The sequence below is a fragment of the Plasmodium yoelii genome (assembly GCF_900002385.2).
Source record: "Plasmodium yoelii strain 17X genome assembly, chromosome: 5".
Classification (NCBI taxonomy): domain Eukaryota; phylum Apicomplexa; class Aconoidasida; order Haemosporida; family Plasmodiidae; genus Plasmodium; species Plasmodium yoelii.
The window spans coordinates 207,702-229,357 of record NC_036177.2 but is presented as its reverse complement, the minus strand read 5'-3'; the positions used below and the strand labels follow the sequence as shown (position 1 = coordinate 229,357).

The window sequence follows — 21,656 nt, the reverse complement described above, 5'->3', positions numbered from 1 at the left end:
CATAAAAAAAAAAATATAAAAAGAATGTTAAATAATTTACAGGTGTTATAATATTTTTTTTTTAATTTGTGCAAATAAAGATATAAAAAAAGAAAGAAAATAGCCACATATACGCATATATAGAAAATAAAAATAAAAATAAAAATATGTCTGGGGATATTGATTGTGATGTTATGGGGACACAATTAAAAATATAAAAAGAAATAACATAAGCCAAAAAAATAAATAATTAAACACATAGATTTATTATTATTGTGCATTAAATTATATGAATTAACTTAAAATCGAAATTATAAGGGATTTGTTGTTAAAAAAAATATATAAGTTTTAAAATTGTTTGTTTATTTGTGTGCATTTGAATAATTATATAAAGTTTTAACGATTGTATATTTTTAATTTATGTATTTTGTTTGTTCTATTATATTACATAATAGTGTTGTAATATTCATTTAGCAATTTGTATTTGTTTTAAAAATTGCTGAATGTATCGAGAAAATGTTTGGTCACCTTTGTTTGCAAAAAAAATTAAAATAAATAAAAAATATAATAAAATAAAACAGTAATATAAAGAAGCAATAAAATAAATATAATGGGAGCAGGCCAAACGAAGGAAAACAATGGGGGTAAGTTTTATGAAAAGAAAAAATCTGACAAGATTAAGAGGAAATACTAAGAAATAAATATTTTAATATAAAACAACTTATTGTCTTATTCTTCATACATATGTATATATTAGCTGATTCTATTAATGAATTTTTATGTGTTACATAACTGAATAATCATAATGTTCGTCATAATAGTTGCGTGTTTTTTTTAAGATTTGATGCATTTAGAAACATAATACCATATATTTGTTTTCCTTTTAAGGATATAGAATAATAAAAATAAGCGAAAATGGCCCAGCGAGTAAATGCAATTTGGAAATATTTTTTGATTACATAGTTAAAATAGATGACGTAACATTACTGGATGAGTCTATTAATACATATAACAATTTTATAGAAAAGGTTAAAAATTATGAAAATAAGGAATTAATTTTATATGTTTATAATTGCCGATATGCAAAAATGAAGGAAATAAAAATTGTACCAATGAAATGGAGTGGGAATGGATTATTAGGAATAAATATAAACTATGAACGTTTTAATGCATTATATGAAGGGGTTAAAATTTTAAAAACATTTAATAACTCTTCAGATTTCGAATCCAATTTAATGGAGAATAGTGATTATATAATAGGACACGAAAATAATATAATTAGAAATAAAAAAGAATTAACAGAGTATCTTGATAATACTATAAATATAAAAAGCAAAGACGATTTATGTAAATCACAGATGTATATATATAATAGTAATACTGAAAAGGTACGGAAAATTATAATAAATCTTTATGAAATATGGGAAAATATAGAATTTTTGGAGGGCAACATTAAATCAAAGCATTTACAAGCCATTCCTATTTGTAATAAAGAACATTTAAATAATATAACGGAAGAAAATAATTTCAAAGAAATATTTTTTCCTCAGAAAAATGAATTAGAGAAACATGAACATGGCAATGATGAATGTTCGACAGAATATGATAAAGGAATAGTGAAAAACAAAAAGGAAGAGCAAATAAATCATTTCAGTAGTAGGAATGTGGCTGCACTCTCAATAAATTCAGAATATAATAATGATAATAACATTATAAATTTCAATAAACCTGAACAAATGAATAATGAGTATGTATGTAGTAAAGATAATAATACTAAGAATAGTTTGCTCCCAGAAAATACGAATGAAGTTACCGAATTAGATAACTTGTGCTATACAAATCAACAAATTAACATGTTTGTGAATGTAAAAAATGATAATAAGAATAGTTATGATGAAAATTCAACGATTGATATTGAAAAAGATGAAATTAAAAGATGTGGAATTGCGAATAGTGAAGAAGATTTTAATAATACCAGTGACAGTAGCGAGTGGAGCGATAAACGAAAGAATACTTATTCAGAATATGTCAAAAACATGAAAATATATACTGATGAAATGACAGAAATATATGAAAGTATGAGAAGAAATAATGAAATACTCAATAATATAAAACAAATGAAAAAAGTGGAAACTTCTTTAGATGGCTATAATGAATTTATTGGGGATAAATAAAACTACGTAAAATAAAAGTGAAGTATATTATGTAACATATTGTTTTTTGTTAAGATACTAATTATATATGTTTTTTACAAACTAAACAATAAAACCTGGTATGCATATATAAATAATAGTAAACATATAATACCATAAAATGTGTAATGAAATAATTTATGCATTCAATAATATTAACAATGATGGTATGAGCAGAATGAGTAATGAAAAGTGATATCTACATTAAATGGAAAAAAATTCAAATAGTTGTAGATATAACCAAATTTATATATACAAAAAAAGGTGTATTGTTGTATATTCAGCAAAAAAATAAAAAAATTATAGTATTAAAAATAGCACTTAACAGATATTAAAATGTTATTTTAAATTATATTTTTTATTGTGTATTTTGTTTTTTTTAATTTATTATTTTTATGTTACACAATGGAGAATATAACAGTAAATTATCGAAAAAAAATAGTATATAATGAAATATAGAAAAAAACACAAAAAAATAGTAACAACATTATATTGGAGCATTTATTGATTTGTATAAACGCTAGGAATTTAAATATTATATTAAAAGTTTTAAAAATACATGTGTACATTTTCAATTAATAATACAATTCATTGTATGTATTGTAACTTTTTTTGTTTTTTTTAATAGCATTATTTTGTGTAATTTGCATCCTTTGTTTATGAGGAACCTGAAAAAAAAATATAAAAATTATATATAAAACAACATAATATGAATAATACATTGAGATGTTATAGAATAATGAAGTATTCTCAATTTATGAATAAACTAGCCATCGATGTATGTATTTATATATGTATATGTAGTAAATATTATAGGTACTGGTAATTACTTTTGTGAAGAGGGCCATTTATATGTTTTTTATACTAAATTACAATTAAATAGAGAATAACTATAAAAGTTGGTCATTAATCTTGTTTAATTCGTCTTTTAAATAATCGTCGCTCCATTTTATGCTCTGATAAAGTGTGAAAAAGTGTGAAAAATTGTAATAATATATATTTATCCGTTCGAAAAAGTGAGTAATATTAGCTAGCTATATAACTTATGTGAGTTTATTCAAGATAATGTAATAGAAAGAATAAATAGCCACATATAGAATAATAATAGAAACAGGAAAAAATAATGTACATATATTAATGGATAAATGTTGTATAAATTATTTTATCAAACAAATAAATAATAGTTATGGAATTACCTCATTTTGGTAAAACAGCTTGTCATGAGAATTGCCATGCTGACTATTATAATTTTGATTATATTTTTCAAGAACACTTAAGCTGGATAAACTTATATCAGGTCTATCACATGAGGAATATTCATAATTATTTTTGTAAAAAATAAAATATTGAATAATATCTTTTTTGACTTCGAATATATTGTTATTAATATAATTTGAATTAAATGAACGATCGGTATTTTTAACTAAGTATGATGTTATACCATTTAATATATCGGGACAAGAAACAAAATTTAAAAGAGCATTTGTCTCTAAATTTAAAGCTTTAATAAAAAGTTCATTGTCTATTGTTTTTTTTAATTCAGCCATGCTTATTTCCTCTTTTGTTATATATGCCATTTTATAACTGTTTTTTATAAGATCATTCCATAATTTATTTGTTACTTGTGCCCTTTTTAATAAGTCCATTTTATAATTTCTTAATATATTTAATATTTCAAATGTGATATGAGTTGCTAATGGAGGCAAAGAAGTAATTTTTTGATATGTTTGGTCAGCCCAATTTTTAATTTTTTTATTTTCACTTTTTCTCGAAATATTTAATTTCTTTAATATATATAATAAATTGTTATATTTAAAGTGTTCATGTATAATTTCTTCATAATTTTTTAATGTATATATTTCTGGGACTGTTAAAAAATGTTCTTCTAATAATATATTTGCATTTTGTTCAGAAACTTCTAATTGGCTTTCTGATGTTATTTCCATTAATTCTAAACTATCATCTGATATCCATCTTTTACATAAACCAGACCAAATTAAATCAGAGGATTTTATTTCTAGACCAGTTAATGCTAAATATAAACCTAACGACCCTCTTAATTGTGTTAGTATATAAGAAATTCCACCATATGGTAAGAATGAGTAACTTAAATTATTATATGAATAAGACGAATGAAAATAAGATGAACTATTATTAGCAAGAAATGTTAAAAATCCAGCAGATCCTTGTATTTTTCCATTACAATAAGATATAAATGGCTTTTTATATGAAAATATTAAATATGCTAATTCATTAATATTTATTAATATTTTTTTAAAAATGTTTAAATAATGGTTATTTTTCGTTTTTTGATATATTTCTAATATTTTTAATATATCATATAAATTATAACTATAATTAAATATATCATTATATAACGAAGTTAAGAATACGAACCTTTTAGTATAATTAACTTCACTATTTCTAAGGATTTTATATAATTTATTTATAAGTTCTATATTAATATATTTATTATTTATTATAATTGCACTCATCCCTACATTACTTCTGTTGTATACACACTCATCTGGATTTCCACAGTTAAGATAATTTGTTTTGTTTGTTTGCTCATTGTGTATTTCAAGGGGATCTATATATATGTCATCATCTTTAAATATACTAGTTTTTATATAATTTTTTTGAATAGAATGCAACTTTTTGGGTAGCAACAATACGCTGCTTATTTTTTTCTTTCTTATAATATAATTCAAATTATTAAGCATAATTTTAAAGATATTTCTTGGATGATAGTATATATTGTGTGTTTTTTATTACAATGTTTAAATGCTTCCTTTTTTCCCCTATTTATTTTTTCTTATTAATTTGAAACTTGTTTATTTTTTTATGCTAATTCATTTTTGGCAAATGTGGAATAGGTATATCATGATGGATTATAAGTATGTTTTTAACATTTTACGCATTTATGTATTTTTTTGTGTACCTCCAATATTTTTCATTTATGTATAAATTTTAAATTAAAATTTTGTTTATATTCTCAAGTTATATTTCAGTTATGATTGATATATTTACATTTAATGGATGCATATAAATATATACCGTGGTTTCAGTATTCCTTAGGAAATTTTAAAAAAATAATATTGCACAGTGCATTTTTATATAAGCCAAATGAATTACAATTTTTTTATTCTTATAAACATTTAGGAGCAGATATACTATTATATTGGGATTTTTTTTTTGATTTTTTTAGTGGAAAAATATATATTATTATTTGTAGAAATTAGAAAAATTGTGTGACCAAACATTGTGAAACTATTTATTTTAGAGGAACTATAGTATATGTATACAGTTAAGATCGAGGAATATTGTAAAATTCAGGGTTATCATTTTGTTGTGATTTTAATATAAATTTTAAGGGTATAATAAAATTTTTATAAGAAATTATATGAATAAACATATGTGGCACACCATAATATTTGTGAGAAATTGATTTAGTAAAGATGTGTGTTAAAGTGTTGTGTTTGTAAAATTGAGTTGCGTATTTTATACATATATATCTATTTATTTATTAGTCACATTAGCTAGGTATTGGTTCGTTTTTTTATATTTACATGTACTAATATCATTATTATTTTACAATTGCAATTTTGTTAATTACTGTTTTTTAATTATTTTATTAATTTTTATATTATTAATTATTATCCCTTTCCATTTAATACCCCATTTTTATGAGGCTTCACATAGCGTTGGTTTGTACATATGATAAAGGAAATAGCTATTATTTTTATAGTTTTTTCATTTTCTTATTAAATAAACAACTTTTTTAAGAAGATTATAAATACATTTTAATAATTTTTGAAATGCATTTGGTTATATTTATAGATTAACGAAAGGTACACATTTTTATAAAATCGTCTACTCATTATTTGGTCAGCCTATATAATCAGTAGAAAGGTGCAACATGGGGGTATGTATTATATAGATAGATTTTTTTTTAATTTATGAAAATTCTTCGAAATAAATATACATACATGTATATATAATTTTTTTTTAAATACAAATTAGTATGTTTCTGTAAGGCCACAAAAAATACGAAGCACCGATATGCATAATTTTATATACGTCTTTTGTTTATTTTTTGTGTATAGTTTTCTTATGGTGGCGAGTTAAAAAATATGTAAACTTTGTCTTTTTCGAATTTATGGTAAATTTTAGCGTTTAATTTTTAAAATTTTAAGTTTATCTTCATCATTTGTTTTTTTTCTAAAAATTATTTTTTTTATATCATTGCAATTTTTTAATCGAGATTAAAACGTTTTGAATAGTACTTTATTTAAGATATAGAAATATATAAAGTTATTTTTTTATGTATCTGAGTTCTATATTCATGTGAATACAAATAATTATATGTATATGCATAATATATATACATATAGATTCTTTGAAAAAATCGATATTTTGTATATCTGAATAAAAAATTATATACAAGTAAAAATGGCAAATTTTAATAGATATTCCTTTTTGGTTTTGGTATACATATTGGTTGTATATAAATATGTAGAAAGTTTGAGAATGCATAAGCCAGTTGAGTATACTATTAAGGAGCATGCAAATAAAAATATTAACAAAGCAAATTCTAATTTAAATAAAAATACATGTAATAATGGTGAGAATATATGTAATAATGAATTAAAAAATGAAAATATAGGTAAGGAACAATCCGCAATTAATGGACATAATTTACAAGATTTGAAGAATGGAAACAATGAAAAAGACATTTTAAACAATATATCGATATCCGAAAACGTTCTTGATAATTCTAAGGAAGTTTGTGAATTTGTTGTTATGAAAAATAATTACTTTAAAAACTTTTGTGCAATGACACATTTATACAAAGATATATTAAAATTAAAAAACACAAGCAGTAAATTATATGACGATGTTACAAATGTTTCATATGAAAATGGAGAAATATCTGAATCCAAAGTTTTAAAAAGTGATGGAGATAAAAAAATTGTTATTGAAAATGATGCTCATAATCCTAAAATTTCCATATTATATTTATTTGAAAAATTATGTGTTGGTGGTATTCCATTAGCTTGTGCTAATATATTAAAAGTAGATAATGTTTTTGATATTAATCAATATGGTAACGAAATAGATGACAAAGAATTAAATGATATTAATATAGAAAATGATTTAATTAATTCAGAAGATTCGAAAAATACATTTGTAGAAAATGTGTCAGATTTGACCGAATAAAGTACCTAATTGCTAATAAGGGATATTTAAGAAAATTGTTGAAACAATGAAACTGTGTAAAGAAAATGAATCCCTTTGAGAAATTATAGAGCGTTTCGACACATAGGAATAATAAATAGAAAAAAAATAATAAATAGTAATGCATGTTTTCTCATTTCATTGTTTTCGATTTATTTTTGATATTATAATTTGTTTTTTCTTTTTTTTTTATAATTTTTAGATTTTAAGTAAAATACAAATAATGCATGTTAAAAATAATCGAATATCAATACGTAATTTTTTGCATGTGTTATTTTTGTTTATTTGGATTGTTGTTAGTTACATCGTTTTTAGTGATGTATCTGTGTATGTGAATTTACATGATGATATGTATATTTAAGTGCATATTGTGATTTTATTTTAAAATTGGGAAATAAACATAAAACCTTAAAGAGTTACAAATATAAATTAAAAATTAATTATACACAAAATTGGAATATATAAATCATATGTATAGATATGCGTTGTGTCTTAAAAGAAAAGGAATATGTTGATATATTTAATACAATAGTTGCATTGAGCAATAAGAGGAAAAAAAAAATGTATTCTCCTTCTGCGGTAAATTATACATATATTAAAAGAAATAAAGGTATTATTGTAAGCGATTTAAAAAAGCATTATCATGAAATTTTATTTAACGCATTATATAGAAAAAAATTAGAAAAAAGGAATTTATGTTTATGTCTCTCTAAAAGCTTAAAAATAAAAAAGAGACATTGCATTTATTATATGAGATATATATTCCCCTTTTTAAAATTGATAAAACTATGCAAACGATTAAAAATTTGTATGGGACATAAAGTATTCGTTTTGTGTATAGTTTTTAATGGGAGTGATATTAATAGGATACGAGGTTAGATGATCGTTCTAATTAGGTACTAATAATTATATTCAATTGTATTATAATTCTTTTGCATTTTAGCAAAAAAAATAAAAACATAAAATATTCGATGTTTTTATTAATTTTTTTGGGTGTACATCAAAAGCTTGTTGTATAATTTACATAAATATTGGAACGGCGGATAAAATATATATTTAAAAAATAATTTATTTTTTTGCTTTTCTTCCCTCTTGTTATTTTTATTCTTTTTACCATTCAATTTTGAGGGATGTAACTTGTTCTTGAAGGTTTGCTACATCCTTCTTAATTTTTGCCCTTCTGTAAAATATGGGGCAATCTCTATTCATGCAAATGACGTCTATGTGTAAATTTCCCTGACATCTTTGACATTCAGTCCATAGTTGAAAGAACTCGTTTTGTTTGAGTTTTAAATCTTTAATTTTTTGCATATAAATAGAGAATTCTTTGTTCGTTTTACAATGGTTACATAATGGTGGCTTTTTAATTGAACTATTACAACCTATGCATCTAATAGTCTTTTTAAGAAATTTTGATAAAGCTGTTTGGCTTGATGTTAAAATAGTTTTATGCCTTGTATGTTCTCCACAAAATAAAGAGTCTGAATTTTGCATAATAACTTCAAATATTCTAGATAGTGGATTTTTGATAGCATCTAGATAATGATTATGATCTATTGATAAATTATTATCTAATACATATAATGGATCTTCAGCTCTTTCATATTGTGCTTGTCCTTTTGTACCTTTTATAATAATATAACTAACTCTATCTCCAACATTTGGGGCCGTAGCACTATCTCTTTGTTTCAATTTTTTTGCTAATTCTACATGTGGTAATCTAGTTTCATATTCAGCTTTTCCTAATGACTTAGTTACAACTAACAAACTCATATCTATATTATTTGTTAATAAATCTTTAATTTTACTTTTGGTATACTCAATAGCACTATTTAAATCTTTTTCTATTAATAATTTATTTAAAACAGTTTCCATCATTTGTTGTATAAGTATGCAAAAATCTCTTCTAACAGTTTCAATACCTTTACAATCCATTTTATCATGTTTATTTGGATTAGTGTATAATAAGCCTGCATATCTCTTTTTATTAAGTAATAAATATGGACAATATACTTTTTCAAATTCTAATTTAATAGGATGTAAAAATTCTTTACTTATTCTTTCTGCTGCATCTTTACCTAATCTCATTGCTTCTCCAACATCATTTGTACCAAATTTAACCATTACAGAATCTGTATCACCATATACAACAGTTGCATTGTGTTCAAACCCATTATTTTTACAATAATATGCTTCAACTGTTTCTTTTGTTTTTTCTATCATAGATCTACCGAATGTAGTAATTGAGGTAGCTATTTCTAAGCAAGGCAACTGACCTCCAGCCGCTGCACCAGTATATCCATAAACTGAATTTGCTGATATTTTAAGTGCTAATTGTCTGCCATTAAGTACCATTTTTGTAATTGGATTTTGTTCATTTTTCATCATAGCTTTTACGTTTTTTCGAGCTCTTATTAATTCTTCGACAATTAATGGTAGTACACCCCGTTTTACATTACCTTTAACAAATTTAAAATTATTTTTTCCTGGTACAGTTGTTATATCATTTTTATTTAGGTCCGAAATTTCATCATTATTTTTTATGAGTGTAGAATAACATAAATTATGGGCGATCATAATAGATGGATATAAAGATGCAAAATCGAGAGTAGAAATAGGCTCTATATAATAACCTTTTATTGGCTCTAAAACAGTAGCACCTTCAAATTTATCATTATTATTAACTTTAATATATGTGCTAGGAATAATATAATTTAATTCTTTACATTTTCTATATAACTGTGAAGTAACTTTAATTTGTTGGCCTCTAGTTAATAGATAAACAAATGGTGTACCTGTAACTCTAGCCATTTCTACATAATTATAAATAAATAATAATTTATCAATTAATCGTAAGGGTAATAAACCATCCTTAATACAATAAGTGGCAATTCGTTTACGTGATTCCGAATTTTCATTTTGTAAATCGTTCATTATGCTATAATGTACATCTTCTTTTTGTTCTTTTAAGAATTCAAATGATACATAGTTTAAGGTATACGATTTTAATCTATAATCTCTTTTAATTAGATCGTAAACATCGAATTGTATTCTTCCATTAATATTAATTTCTTTTGTTTCATGTGTCCCAAATTGTTTTGAAGAAAAATTAGCATCTTTAACAAGACTTGGAATATTTTTTATTCTACCTATATATTTTAATTTTTTTAAGTTTAAAGCGGTACCTCTGTTTAATATATATGGTATATCAAAATTTATGATATTATAACCTGTTAAAAAATCTGGGTCTATTCTTATAACAAATTCATTCCATGCTTCTAACATTGTTTTTTCATCATTAAACCATATAACATTTGAACCGGGTATACTAGCGCATTCTAAAAGTGTAAAAATGAATTTTGCACAATTTTCAATTGGGTCACCTTGTAAATATAGAATTGATGATATTTGTATAATAGGATCTGTTTTTGCTTCTGGAAAACCTTTTCCATCTAATTTTATACATTCGATATCAAAGGAAAGAATTCTTAATTTGGGAATTTTTTGATATTCATTTTCTAACGCCATAGGCTCTATATTTTCATAATGTATATCTATTTCAAATGTGCAATTAGACGATTGTTTGTTTTTACTTCGTATAATATAACTATTTTTTTCACATTTAATCCATGATGAACCAGTTATTTTTTTATCAATAATATATCTTAAAATAAATGGTAAATTGGCTTCATATACGATACCACCAAAATGCTTACTGTTAACATTTATACCACTTTCAAAAAATTTTTTTAATGATGGAACCATCTTAGGTAATAAGACGGTTATTTTTAAAAAATCTGTTTTTCCTGATTTTTTAAAATACATAATACTTTCTGTTTTAACAGTTTCAATTTTTAATATTTTATTTTCATACATCTTAAATTGATTATTTAGACTCAGGGTTTCATTTAACATAGATTCGAGTTTTATCATATCATCATTATTAAAACCATTTGGTTTCTCTACATAAAAATATGGGAAAAAATTGTGAACATTCACTACGACACTATATCCGCAATTTGTGATACTATATATTCGAATAATTGGAACTGATATGAAATTTTTCTCTTTGCCTAGGATTATTTTATATGGTTCATAGATACTATTACATTTAGAATCGCTATTATTTGTAGAACCTTCATTATTATAAATCACGTTTCGAAATATATTTTCCACAGTGTAATCTAAATCGATTTGAAATAATATCAAATCATCATTGTTGTTGAATTTTAAAGAGCCATTTGAATCATATGGATTTGGTCTCTCATATGTTTTTAGCAATTTTTCGTATTCTTCTACAACGGGATAATTTTCATCTTGATCATTATTTTTCACCTTTTTTACTTTATCGTAAAGAGGGCCATAAGGAATTACATTTGTGGCCGAGAATATATTTTGCTCCATTTTTTGTGGTACTAATTAGTTCATTAATATATGGAATGTATTAATGTGTATGAGAAACAAATATAAAAAAAATTCTCTATTTTATTAAGCTATAAAAAATATGTGTATTTTGTGTACACATGCAAGATGCACATGTATTATTTATGTGTAATAGCTATGTGTCATTCATATGATAAATGTGTATAATTTAATTGCCAGGACAAATTATTTTACAAAACATTTTTAAATATTTAAAATATATTTTTTATTATAAAATATATATGTTAGCAATGGCAATAGCTAACCAAAAAAAAGCGAAAAAAAAATAATAATAAACAAATAAGCGAGATGATATAGTATGAAATAAGAAAGTACGCTAAAAAAAAATGAATTATAAAAATTGCTTATTTATAATGTTATTCAATGAATGTGTAGTTTTTTTTATTCATGCATTAACTAATTTGGAGAGCAAGATTAATATATGTGGAAAAAAAAAATTCGAAAAAAATATATAGTTCATATAATAAATACGGTATATATGTAATAAAATGCTTGCATCATTTTGTTATTCCTTAAAAAATTACTTAAAATTCGTCTTTTATCAATTGGAAAAAATGAAGAGCATTATTTTCGAATTAATAAAAAAAGGGAGTGTGAAAAAATAATGTGAGGAAAATGACGCAAAATGTTTAAATAATTTTTTTACTAATTTTTTATTTTTATCTTTTATAATTTTATTTGTGAATGCATATTTTACACTTAAAGGTTTTAATGGAATTTATTCAATTATATAAAAGAAGGGAATGAATAAGGTGCTATTGTTGTTATAACTATGTTATGTGTAAATTCGAAGAAGCACCGTGTGGGCATATGCATAAATAAATAATATATGTTTCTTTTTTTCTCTCCCTATATGTAAATATTTTATAAATTTATGAAAAGTTCTTACAAATTTTGTTTTTCTTTATATGCCAAAAAAGAGAAAAAGGAATATAGAAAAAATGTTTGTGTTTTCTCACAAGTTTATTCACAGATAATAAAATCCCATATAAAAAAATAAATAAAATACACGATATTAAAATTGCGAGAGACATAAGAAATATATTTTGAGTTTTTTCCTTTTTATGTAATTTAATTAAATTCACAAAATAGCATAGTAAACTATTATTAACATGCAATTTATGATTACTATTATTATTGCTATTATATATATATTTATTTAAATGTCAATGTAAAAGGCCTTAATAATAGATACATAACACTAAAAGGAATATATAATTTTGAGACCTATATTATATTTTTTTATGAATGTAAATTGTAAATATATTGAAATAATAATACACACATTTATATAGTATTATACAAAGCTAAAAGTGAATACAAATTATTTTTATATAAAATAATTTTAAAGTGGTTTTATAATATACACAAAAAAATCAGCACATTTGGCTCCTTGTTTATTTTCCTAAAAGTAACAATTCATTCGATTTTTATATTACACAAAAAAGAAATAAAAACATTAAAAAATGGCTCATACAAATAATTATGTATGTAATATTTAAGTGTAGAATGGAATTTATTGATAATTTAAAATTTAATAAATATTTATGATGTTTTTTTTAATTAAAAATTAATAATATCGCCTTTATTTTTTTTTGAATGATTTAACTTTTCCGCTTAGTTGTTAATCGTTTAAATTTTTATCAAAAATTGGAATGAAAAAATGGTTTTTGTGATAATGTAGTTTTTTTTGTTTGGTCATTGTATCATTGTCTTTTATTCAGCGATTTTATGATGTTATATATATTTATTTTTTTAAAATATCATAATATTTTTTCAATATAGCTTCTTTGAGCAAATACTGAACAATAGGGAATGCTTCTATGTAACTGTGGATATATATGTACGTAATAAAATAATTTTTTGTCCATAAAAATATCTTTAACAGCTACTATACAAAAGCAATGAATTGGTTAATACATTTTTGTCGTAAATAAAATAAATGAATTAATGGTACAAAATTACAATAAAAAGGGAGCAAGTTTATTGTATTTTGTTTAATTTATGTCCTTTCCATTTTATTAATACAATTATGATATTCACTAATTCGTATTAAACATATCTTTTGCATGTACCAAAGGTTTGGGGAATAAGCATATGAATCCCATTAAATTTAATGATATTCTGCGATTTTTCTTGTATTTACTATTAAATATAATGGATTCATTTTTTGATGCATGCAATTTTTTCTTTTAATGTATTAATTAGTGTAATAATTTTGTAAAAACTTTATTCATTTATTTATTTTCCCTATTATATTGGGTTCATAATACCATAATTATTATATAAACCACATTAAATAATTTGTAATTTATTCAAGGGTATTAAAAAAAACATATATAAAATGCATATATCCACATATGGTTCATTATAGGATGAATAAAAATGGGAACAACATATGAATTATTATATCATGAAAATAATGAAAAAACATAAATTATATGGATATATACATATATAAATATATTAAAAAATAATAATAAATAAATAAAATGTATTATAAACCTTATAAAATAAGTGATGTTGTGGATAATCCACGAAATATGCCATAAATAGACACTGAACAAATTAGTGGTTCTTAATATTTTTTTGGATACATGCGGATATTACCATTGACAGATGATTTATTTTTTGTTATTTTTAAATTATACATATTCATAGTTTATATAGTCCTCAAAAAATAGGATGTTTTATTCTTTTATAGCTATATTTTATGGTTGATCCTTTCCTTTTATGGTGTTTCATAAAAATTTTATTGAGCTATATATAATCCAATAAAAAAAGGTGATTGAATTTTGAAATATATTAAACTTTTTTTATAATAAAATAAATATAATTATTTTTAAATAATATATATTATATATATATATTATATATTATATATTTTTTTTTATCTTTACACAGAATTTTTTTTATAGAGTCCAATATATATAATTAGTTATATATATACACCACCATAAATAATTATAAGGAAAATCAGTTATTTAAATTTTAACTGAAGAAATTAAATAAGTATATAAAAAAAGAAAAGAACAAAAAATAAAACGACAACAACCTTAAAAATTTTTTATTATTACATATTTATACATAAAAAAAATAAAATACCTAGACAAAAAATAATAAATATTATAGATCGATATTGACTACATATATACCTTTCAGCACATAATTACATCTGAATAAAATGAAAACCACATACGTTTCTCTCTTTTTTATCATATTACTAATTTGCGGTATTTTTGAATGTAAGGCATCATCAGTTGATGAGACAAACGATCCAAAGCCTAATAATGTTAAATTAACAGACAAAATAAATAGTATATTTAAGAATAAAAGAAACGGAAAGATAGCAGCTATAGCCGCTTCTATTGCAGGATCAACAATCGCCATTGCGTTAGCACTTGCTTGTATGCACCCTGAAGTCCGAGAAAAATTTGGAATTAGAAAACGTATTAAAAATTTTGATGATGTAAATACCCCTCAAGATATATCATTAATAAGCCCAGTCGAAAATCCATACCAAGAATATTACCCAGAAGATTACCAAGAACAATATCCAGAAATTTCCTCAGACCAATATATAGAACAACCTCAAAAGCATTATACAAAACGATTTCTAGAACAGTACACAAACTCAGTACAAAACGATCATACATATAGTTATAGCCCCACTGAAGAAAAATACAACACATATTATATGGCACCAGATACTCATGACGAATATGAGAAACTATTTACAGATGATCAGAAGGAAGAAATAAATGACAATATAGTTTATCACGATGAATTAAGCGATTTAATGGGTGAAGGACATAAAATTTATAGTATGAATGATAAACCATTTGACCCATACATATAATTCATTATGAGGGTAATTCAGAAAGAGAACAAATTGTTTTATGATAAATATATTTATAAAATAAAAAATAAAAGAAAAGGAAAAATAATGTTATAGAGAAAAGAAGGAAAAACATTATAACAAAATCACATTTTAACCATTATTTTGCTTTATGTGTATAAAAAACTTTTACAATATATTTTTTTATTTTGAACGTATATAAAAATATTTCCTTTAATTTGTAGTATGCAAATAATTTATAAAAATATATTGTGTCTAAAAGAAATGAAAACGGATTCTAGCATATAAACAAATCTGGCTTCGAAAAGAAATAGAAGAAGAAAAAAAATTATATATAATATATTTGATAATTATATTTGTGAGAGTGTGTATTATTTTTGTTCGAAAATTTTTTTTATGTATTTTTGAGAGTAATTTTTAGTGTTTGTTTTTTTTGAATAATTTGTACGTTTTTTAGGATAGAGAGTGTTATACTTCATAATGTATTATTTGAACGATTAAAAAATATTTTTTGTAACAGTGAAATAAAAATATGAATGAAAACAGCCGTATATGCAAACCTGTTTACATATGTTGTTATGCATAATATGCGTTTTTAATTTTTACGAAGTATACATAATTCCCTTTATAATATAACTTTATATAATTTGTTTTTATTGTAAGGGATATAGTATTGTATAAATTTTATGTTTATTTCCTAAAGACTTTTTCATAAAAATTTTTAGTGTTTCATATATATTATTTTTAAAAGTCAATATATCAAGTTATATTGTCTTAGAGTTCAAAATTTTGTCCTAATTGAATTTTTTATAATTTGATAATATTTATGTAGTATTCAAGTTAATTAAAATATATTACTGATTATTCATTAAAGGAAAAAATATATGTATCATAGCTCATGGTTTTCTAAATTCTACATTAACCTTAAATATGAAAAACACAAAAATGATGACAATTATTAATGCAAAAGATATTTATAAAATATTTTTCATAAATGATATGCAAATACTTTTATTGTCAATATAAATTAAATATGGTTAAAATATAATATCGATATTTTAGTGTTAAATATTGTCTAACCATATATGTGAATTCGTAACATGTTATAGCATAAGTCTTTATTGCATAAGAAATGGTAATGGTGATTCAGGGTTATATACCACAATACATTTATGTTTAGCCTATTTAATGAATAACTTTATTTAACAAAGGTTTTTATTAATATTTCATATATTTTTTAAGTCTAATATTACAGTTTACCACAACCAAACAGTATTAATAGCAAAATGTAATAAATAAATTACTATTTCTATACCATTTATATTTATGTTGTATTTTATGTAATTTTTCTATTAATGCATAAAAAATATTTTTTTATTGTTATATAGTTTTAGATAGTTTATTATAAAGTTACATATATATATGTGCATAAAACATATTGGTATTATCTGCTTTAAATAGCAATATAAAAAAATTATTGCATATAATGTAGCATTTGTATTGAATCATTTTAACCATCTTATTAATTTCATTACTATAAATGGTATTAAGATCAAATATCATTTACAGATAAAAATATATATCACGGTACTATTTGCAATAAATAATAAATCACGGTTTATTTTTACTATAAAGGACATATATAACACCACATATATGTATTATATGCACAATATATTTTTTAATATTAATAATATGAAATTATTCTTAAAATTAAAAAAAAAATATATGCTAATAAATCGGAAAACAAAAAATGGTTTCAATGTAGTATTGGAATTAAATCGTTCTAAAGAAAAAACGCGAATATATATGAGTTCTGGAATTGCAATATCAAATATTGGAACTTTTTAATAAATCCAATATATTATTACATATATGGTATATACAAATTAAAATAAAATGTTATAAAAAATGAAGATTTATAACATACATATATTTAAATGCCTCGAACTATTGCCATCTTATTGGTTTGTTTAATTATATTAATTAATTTTTACAGTGTATGGGATATACTTGAATTTTGGGTTTATTGTCATAATATGATATGAAAATAGATAATATCCATCAGAAATTACAAATAACGTAAGTTATATCGATATGGGTTTGTATTAATATCAGATGATGATGATTTTGTATTAGTTTCTATTGTTGATGGTTTATTTTTATTAGTTTCTATTGTTGATGGTTTATTTTTATTAGTTTCTATTGTTGATGTATTTTTATTAGTTTCTATTGTTGATGATTTTTTATTAGTTTCTGTTGTTGATAGTATATTTTTATTATCTGATACCAAGTTTGTGTTTTTGCGCGCAACAATTAAGGGCGTTTTGCTGTCTGGTGATGAATTGTCATCACTTTCTTTCTTTTGAAAATGCATTACACCAAGCGTAGTACCAATTACTAATGCGATTGTTCCGGCTAATGTAGATATAAATGCAACCTTGTTATTTTTAATTTTTTTAATAAATGCATTATTACCACTTTTGGTTACTTTTTTTGAATTTGCGGGTTTAGCTTCAACACAATTATTATATCCTGGAGTTAACACTTTTATGGCCAATAAAAAGGCAACAAAATATAATGCTTTTGCTAGTTTCATTTTTGTACAAGTAAAAAAATTATAATAATATTAATAATAGCAAAAATATATAATAAATATATAAAGCGAATTAATGCAATTATAAGAGTTTATTATAACAATAAGATAAAAAATAAAATGGAATAAATAATATTAAGATAGTAATATTTAAGATTTTTAGTAATTAAAAAATGTTTTTTAAAGGATACAAAAAAATTATGGTATTTATTATATAATTTTTTTTAATTATAAACTTAAATGAAATCTAATATTTTTTTTTTTGAAGGTGTATATAAAAATAATATAACATTTATTAGTTTTATTAGTTTTTTATTATTTGTTTTCTAATTGCTTTATATTTTATTATATTGACTGAATTTAATTACATATTTGATGATGATATTTCACGTATTCTCTGGATTAAATGCTAAATGATGCATAGTGCATTATTAATTGCTAAATTTTATAGGTTTTTTATAATAATTTTTATTAGGAAAATTTTATACATTTTAAAGCTAATAAATATTAAAAATATATAGTTAGTGAATATTGGATATTTTTTTGATAACAGTGTAAAAATTTTAAGATAAAAATAATTAAGAAAAATAGCATTGTATATATAAAAAAATGCATGATAAATATATAGTAATAATTAAATATTCTATATAAATTATTTTTATTAGATTTTCCCTGCATTAAATAAGAAAATGTAAATTTAATAAGGCACTTTTTTAAAATATTACATTCAGACTTATTAAAAAATTAATTTATAACTAGATAACTAAATGTTATATATGTACATATAATTACATAATATTAAAAATTTTGTAAATATTCCGTTATCATTTCTTTTGAAAACATTTAATTCATAAATACTTCTCATGGAATTTATAATGATAATAAAGGATTAATATAATAACATAACATTATTATAATAATATAGTGTGTGTAATATATTAAACAAATAAGATAAACTAAATGAATTATAATAATATAGTGTGTGTAATATATTAAACAAATAAGATAAACTAAATGAATTATAATAGTAAAAGTGTGTGATTCTTTTTAAATAATACTAATTAGTATTATCATTTGTATATATATATTATTGTATATTTAATAGTTTTATAAGATTAATATAGGGAAATATTTTATAATAATATGTAAAAATACGTTAATGCTACGTAAATAATATAAAGAAAAAATACTACTAAACGAACAAATAAGTAAATATGTACACAATTAATATATAAATAAATACAATACTTTTTGAAAATTGTCATCATTACTAGATTAAATAAATATGAATGCATTATAAGTTATGTAGATGTTTGTAATTTGGGATTTATTATTCAGGATTTTTTGTTCGAGTATGTACCCTGATTTTGTTTTGGCTAATTTTTTAGTATTAATAATTTGATTGTATGTGCAATATTATTATATGCATATATAATAAAATAATGGTCGAGCTTGATTCTTATAAATTGTATTAAAATAATTATAAAGACCGTTTTTTTTTTTTTACAAATTAATTTAACATCAATAAATATTTATCACTTACACCAAAAATATAAAAGCTGGTGGTAATATAATTATTATTTTCACTGCGCACACATAATTTTTTTTATTTTTATAAATATGATATTATATAAGTTTTCACATTAAATAATGAATATTTGAAAATAGCGAATAATTGGTTGTAATTTATTAGACAACAAAAATATTTTTAACGATATATTATTTTGCATACACCTTATTTGGTTTGCAAAAAACTATAATGTTGATTGGTGTGGAACGAAAAAACAATGAAAATATATACTTATTTGCATTTTTTATATTTTTTATGAAATATAATACAAATGAATATGCTTTATGTTATCGTTGTTGGTTATTCTGAGAATAGTGTTAAAATAAGATAGAGAGTTGTGATAATATATATGTATATATTATTGCATTTTTTTTTTACTTTTATACTATGTTGTTTTCCGCGTATTTGTATGAATTTCTATATTTTTATCTTTTTAATTTTTTTAAGGAAATAATTATGGAATTATTAAAATTTTAAATAGTCCTAAAGTGTCTTGAATCTTTTTAATAATCGAATTTAATAACAAATTTAATGTGTATGTGTTGAAAACTATAACTGTAAAAAAAGATAAGATAAAAATTAACTATGTAGGATAAATAGGACATATATATCAAAATTCGTATTTTAAAAGGACACACCTCTCTTACATTTATTCATCAAAAGGGGAATTTTACAACTTATTACACATAATATGCTATTACATCTTAAAATATGTTTCTTATTATTTACAAGTTAAGTAGTCAATCCTAAAAGGAAAGGAAATAATGTTTAATATATATTAATTACTGTTCTAATACTATTTGTATTCGGATTATTTAAACTTGTTAGTTGATAATATAAGTTATGTGATATGTTATGTTTTAAAACATGAAGAAAATGCACAAAATGTCTGTGAAATTACCTAATAACATATATTTGTAAATTGAAATGTATAGGAATAAAAATAAAGTTATTGAACCCATTAAAATATTTTTTTAATTTATCTATATCATTAAAAATTACATGAAAGTTATATATGATATATTGAGAAGAGCAATAATGCAACATATTTGAAAATATTATTATTTTAACAAAAACAACGCTATATGGTGTTATAAACAAATATATAAATGGATATACTATAGTACAAATTAACTATTTATATGTGTTTATAACAATTTTGGCAATACTATACTTAATTTTTTATATGTTTGCAGTAAAACTAGTTTTAGGATCCTATTTATTAGAACAAAATATATAAATTAATTTTTGTTCTATGCTCAAACATAAGTATAAGACGATATATTTTATAATAATTACAAAATTAATTGAATTTTTATAATGGATTTATACCAACAATTATTAATAATAGTATTATTGTTGATTAATTAGATTATATCTGTATATGTATGATCAACCATGTACTATATAAACCTTAATTTACGGAATTTTAGTTAATTGTTACAAACAGAAATATAATATTTCTTTAGTAATAACACTTTATTATCTCATATTATTTTAAATTAATATTAATAATAATATCTTTAATTTCATATAATTGCTATATAGAGAACTAAAGTATTTGTTCCCCATATTTGGCACATTTTATATAAAAATTAATATGATACCACTTAATATACAAATGATAAACAATATTACATTATAATGAATTACAAAACAGTATATACTGTTTTTAAATACAGATATTTTCTTTTATATTTTATGATGTTATATTACATATAAATTCCATTGAATTTATTCCAATACTATTTGAATTAATATGTACTTGTATTAAATTTT

At 21.9% G+C, this 21,656-nt stretch overlaps 6 protein-coding genes across 6 annotated transcripts; 3 read left to right on the top strand and 3 right to left on the bottom strand.

Annotated features, from left to right (window-relative positions):
* Nucleotides 1-589: 589 nt before the first annotated feature.
* PY17X_0502600 (golgi perepheral membrane protein p65) lies at nucleotides 590-2,153 on the top strand (the record flags this gene model as incomplete). Its single annotated transcript, XM_724748.1, has 2 exons — nucleotides 590-623; nucleotides 868-2,153. The coding sequence occupies 2 exons, from the start codon at nucleotides 590-592 to the stop codon at nucleotides 2,151-2,153; spliced, it is 1,320 nt and encodes a 439-aa protein (XP_729841.1).
* A 908-nt stretch (nucleotides 2,154-3,061) lies between these two features.
* Nucleotides 3,062-4,894, bottom strand: PY17X_0502500 (enoyl-CoA hydratase-related protein, putative; the record flags this gene model as incomplete). The annotated part of the gene is made up of 2 exons (XM_022955161.1): nucleotides 3,062-3,127; nucleotides 3,368-4,894. 2 exons carry the CDS (start codon nucleotides 4,892-4,894, stop codon nucleotides 3,062-3,064), a joined length of 1,593 nt encoding a protein of 530 aa, XP_022811624.1.
* A 1,729-nt stretch (nucleotides 4,895-6,623) lies between these two features.
* PY17X_0502400 (rhoptry neck protein 12) lies at nucleotides 6,624-7,391 on the top strand (the record flags this gene model as incomplete). The annotated part of the gene is made up of 1 exon (XM_724750.1): nucleotides 6,624-7,391. One exon carries the CDS (start codon nucleotides 6,624-6,626, stop codon nucleotides 7,389-7,391), a length of 768 nt encoding a protein of 255 aa, XP_729843.1.
* Nucleotides 7,392-8,519: 1,128 nt separating this feature from the next.
* PY17X_0502300 (DNA polymerase delta catalytic subunit, putative) lies at nucleotides 8,520-11,813 on the bottom strand (the record flags this gene model as incomplete). Its single annotated transcript, XM_724751.1, has 1 exon — nucleotides 8,520-11,813. One exon carries the CDS (start codon nucleotides 11,811-11,813, stop codon nucleotides 8,520-8,522), a length of 3,294 nt encoding a protein of 1,097 aa, XP_729844.1.
* Nucleotides 11,814-15,036: 3,223 nt separating this feature from the next.
* On the top strand, nucleotides 15,037-15,711 carry PY17X_0502200 (early transcribed membrane protein; the record flags this gene model as incomplete). The annotated part of the gene is made up of 1 exon (XM_724752.1): nucleotides 15,037-15,711. The coding sequence occupies one exon, from the start codon at nucleotides 15,037-15,039 to the stop codon at nucleotides 15,709-15,711; it is 675 nt and encodes a 224-aa protein (XP_729845.1).
* A 2,071-nt stretch (nucleotides 15,712-17,782) lies between these two features.
* Nucleotides 17,783-18,310, bottom strand: PY17X_0502100 (early transcribed membrane protein; the record flags this gene model as incomplete). The annotated part of the gene is made up of 1 exon (XM_724753.1): nucleotides 17,783-18,310. One exon carries the CDS (start codon nucleotides 18,308-18,310, stop codon nucleotides 17,783-17,785), a length of 528 nt encoding a protein of 175 aa, XP_729846.1.
* Nucleotides 18,311-21,656: the final 3,346 nt, after the last annotated feature.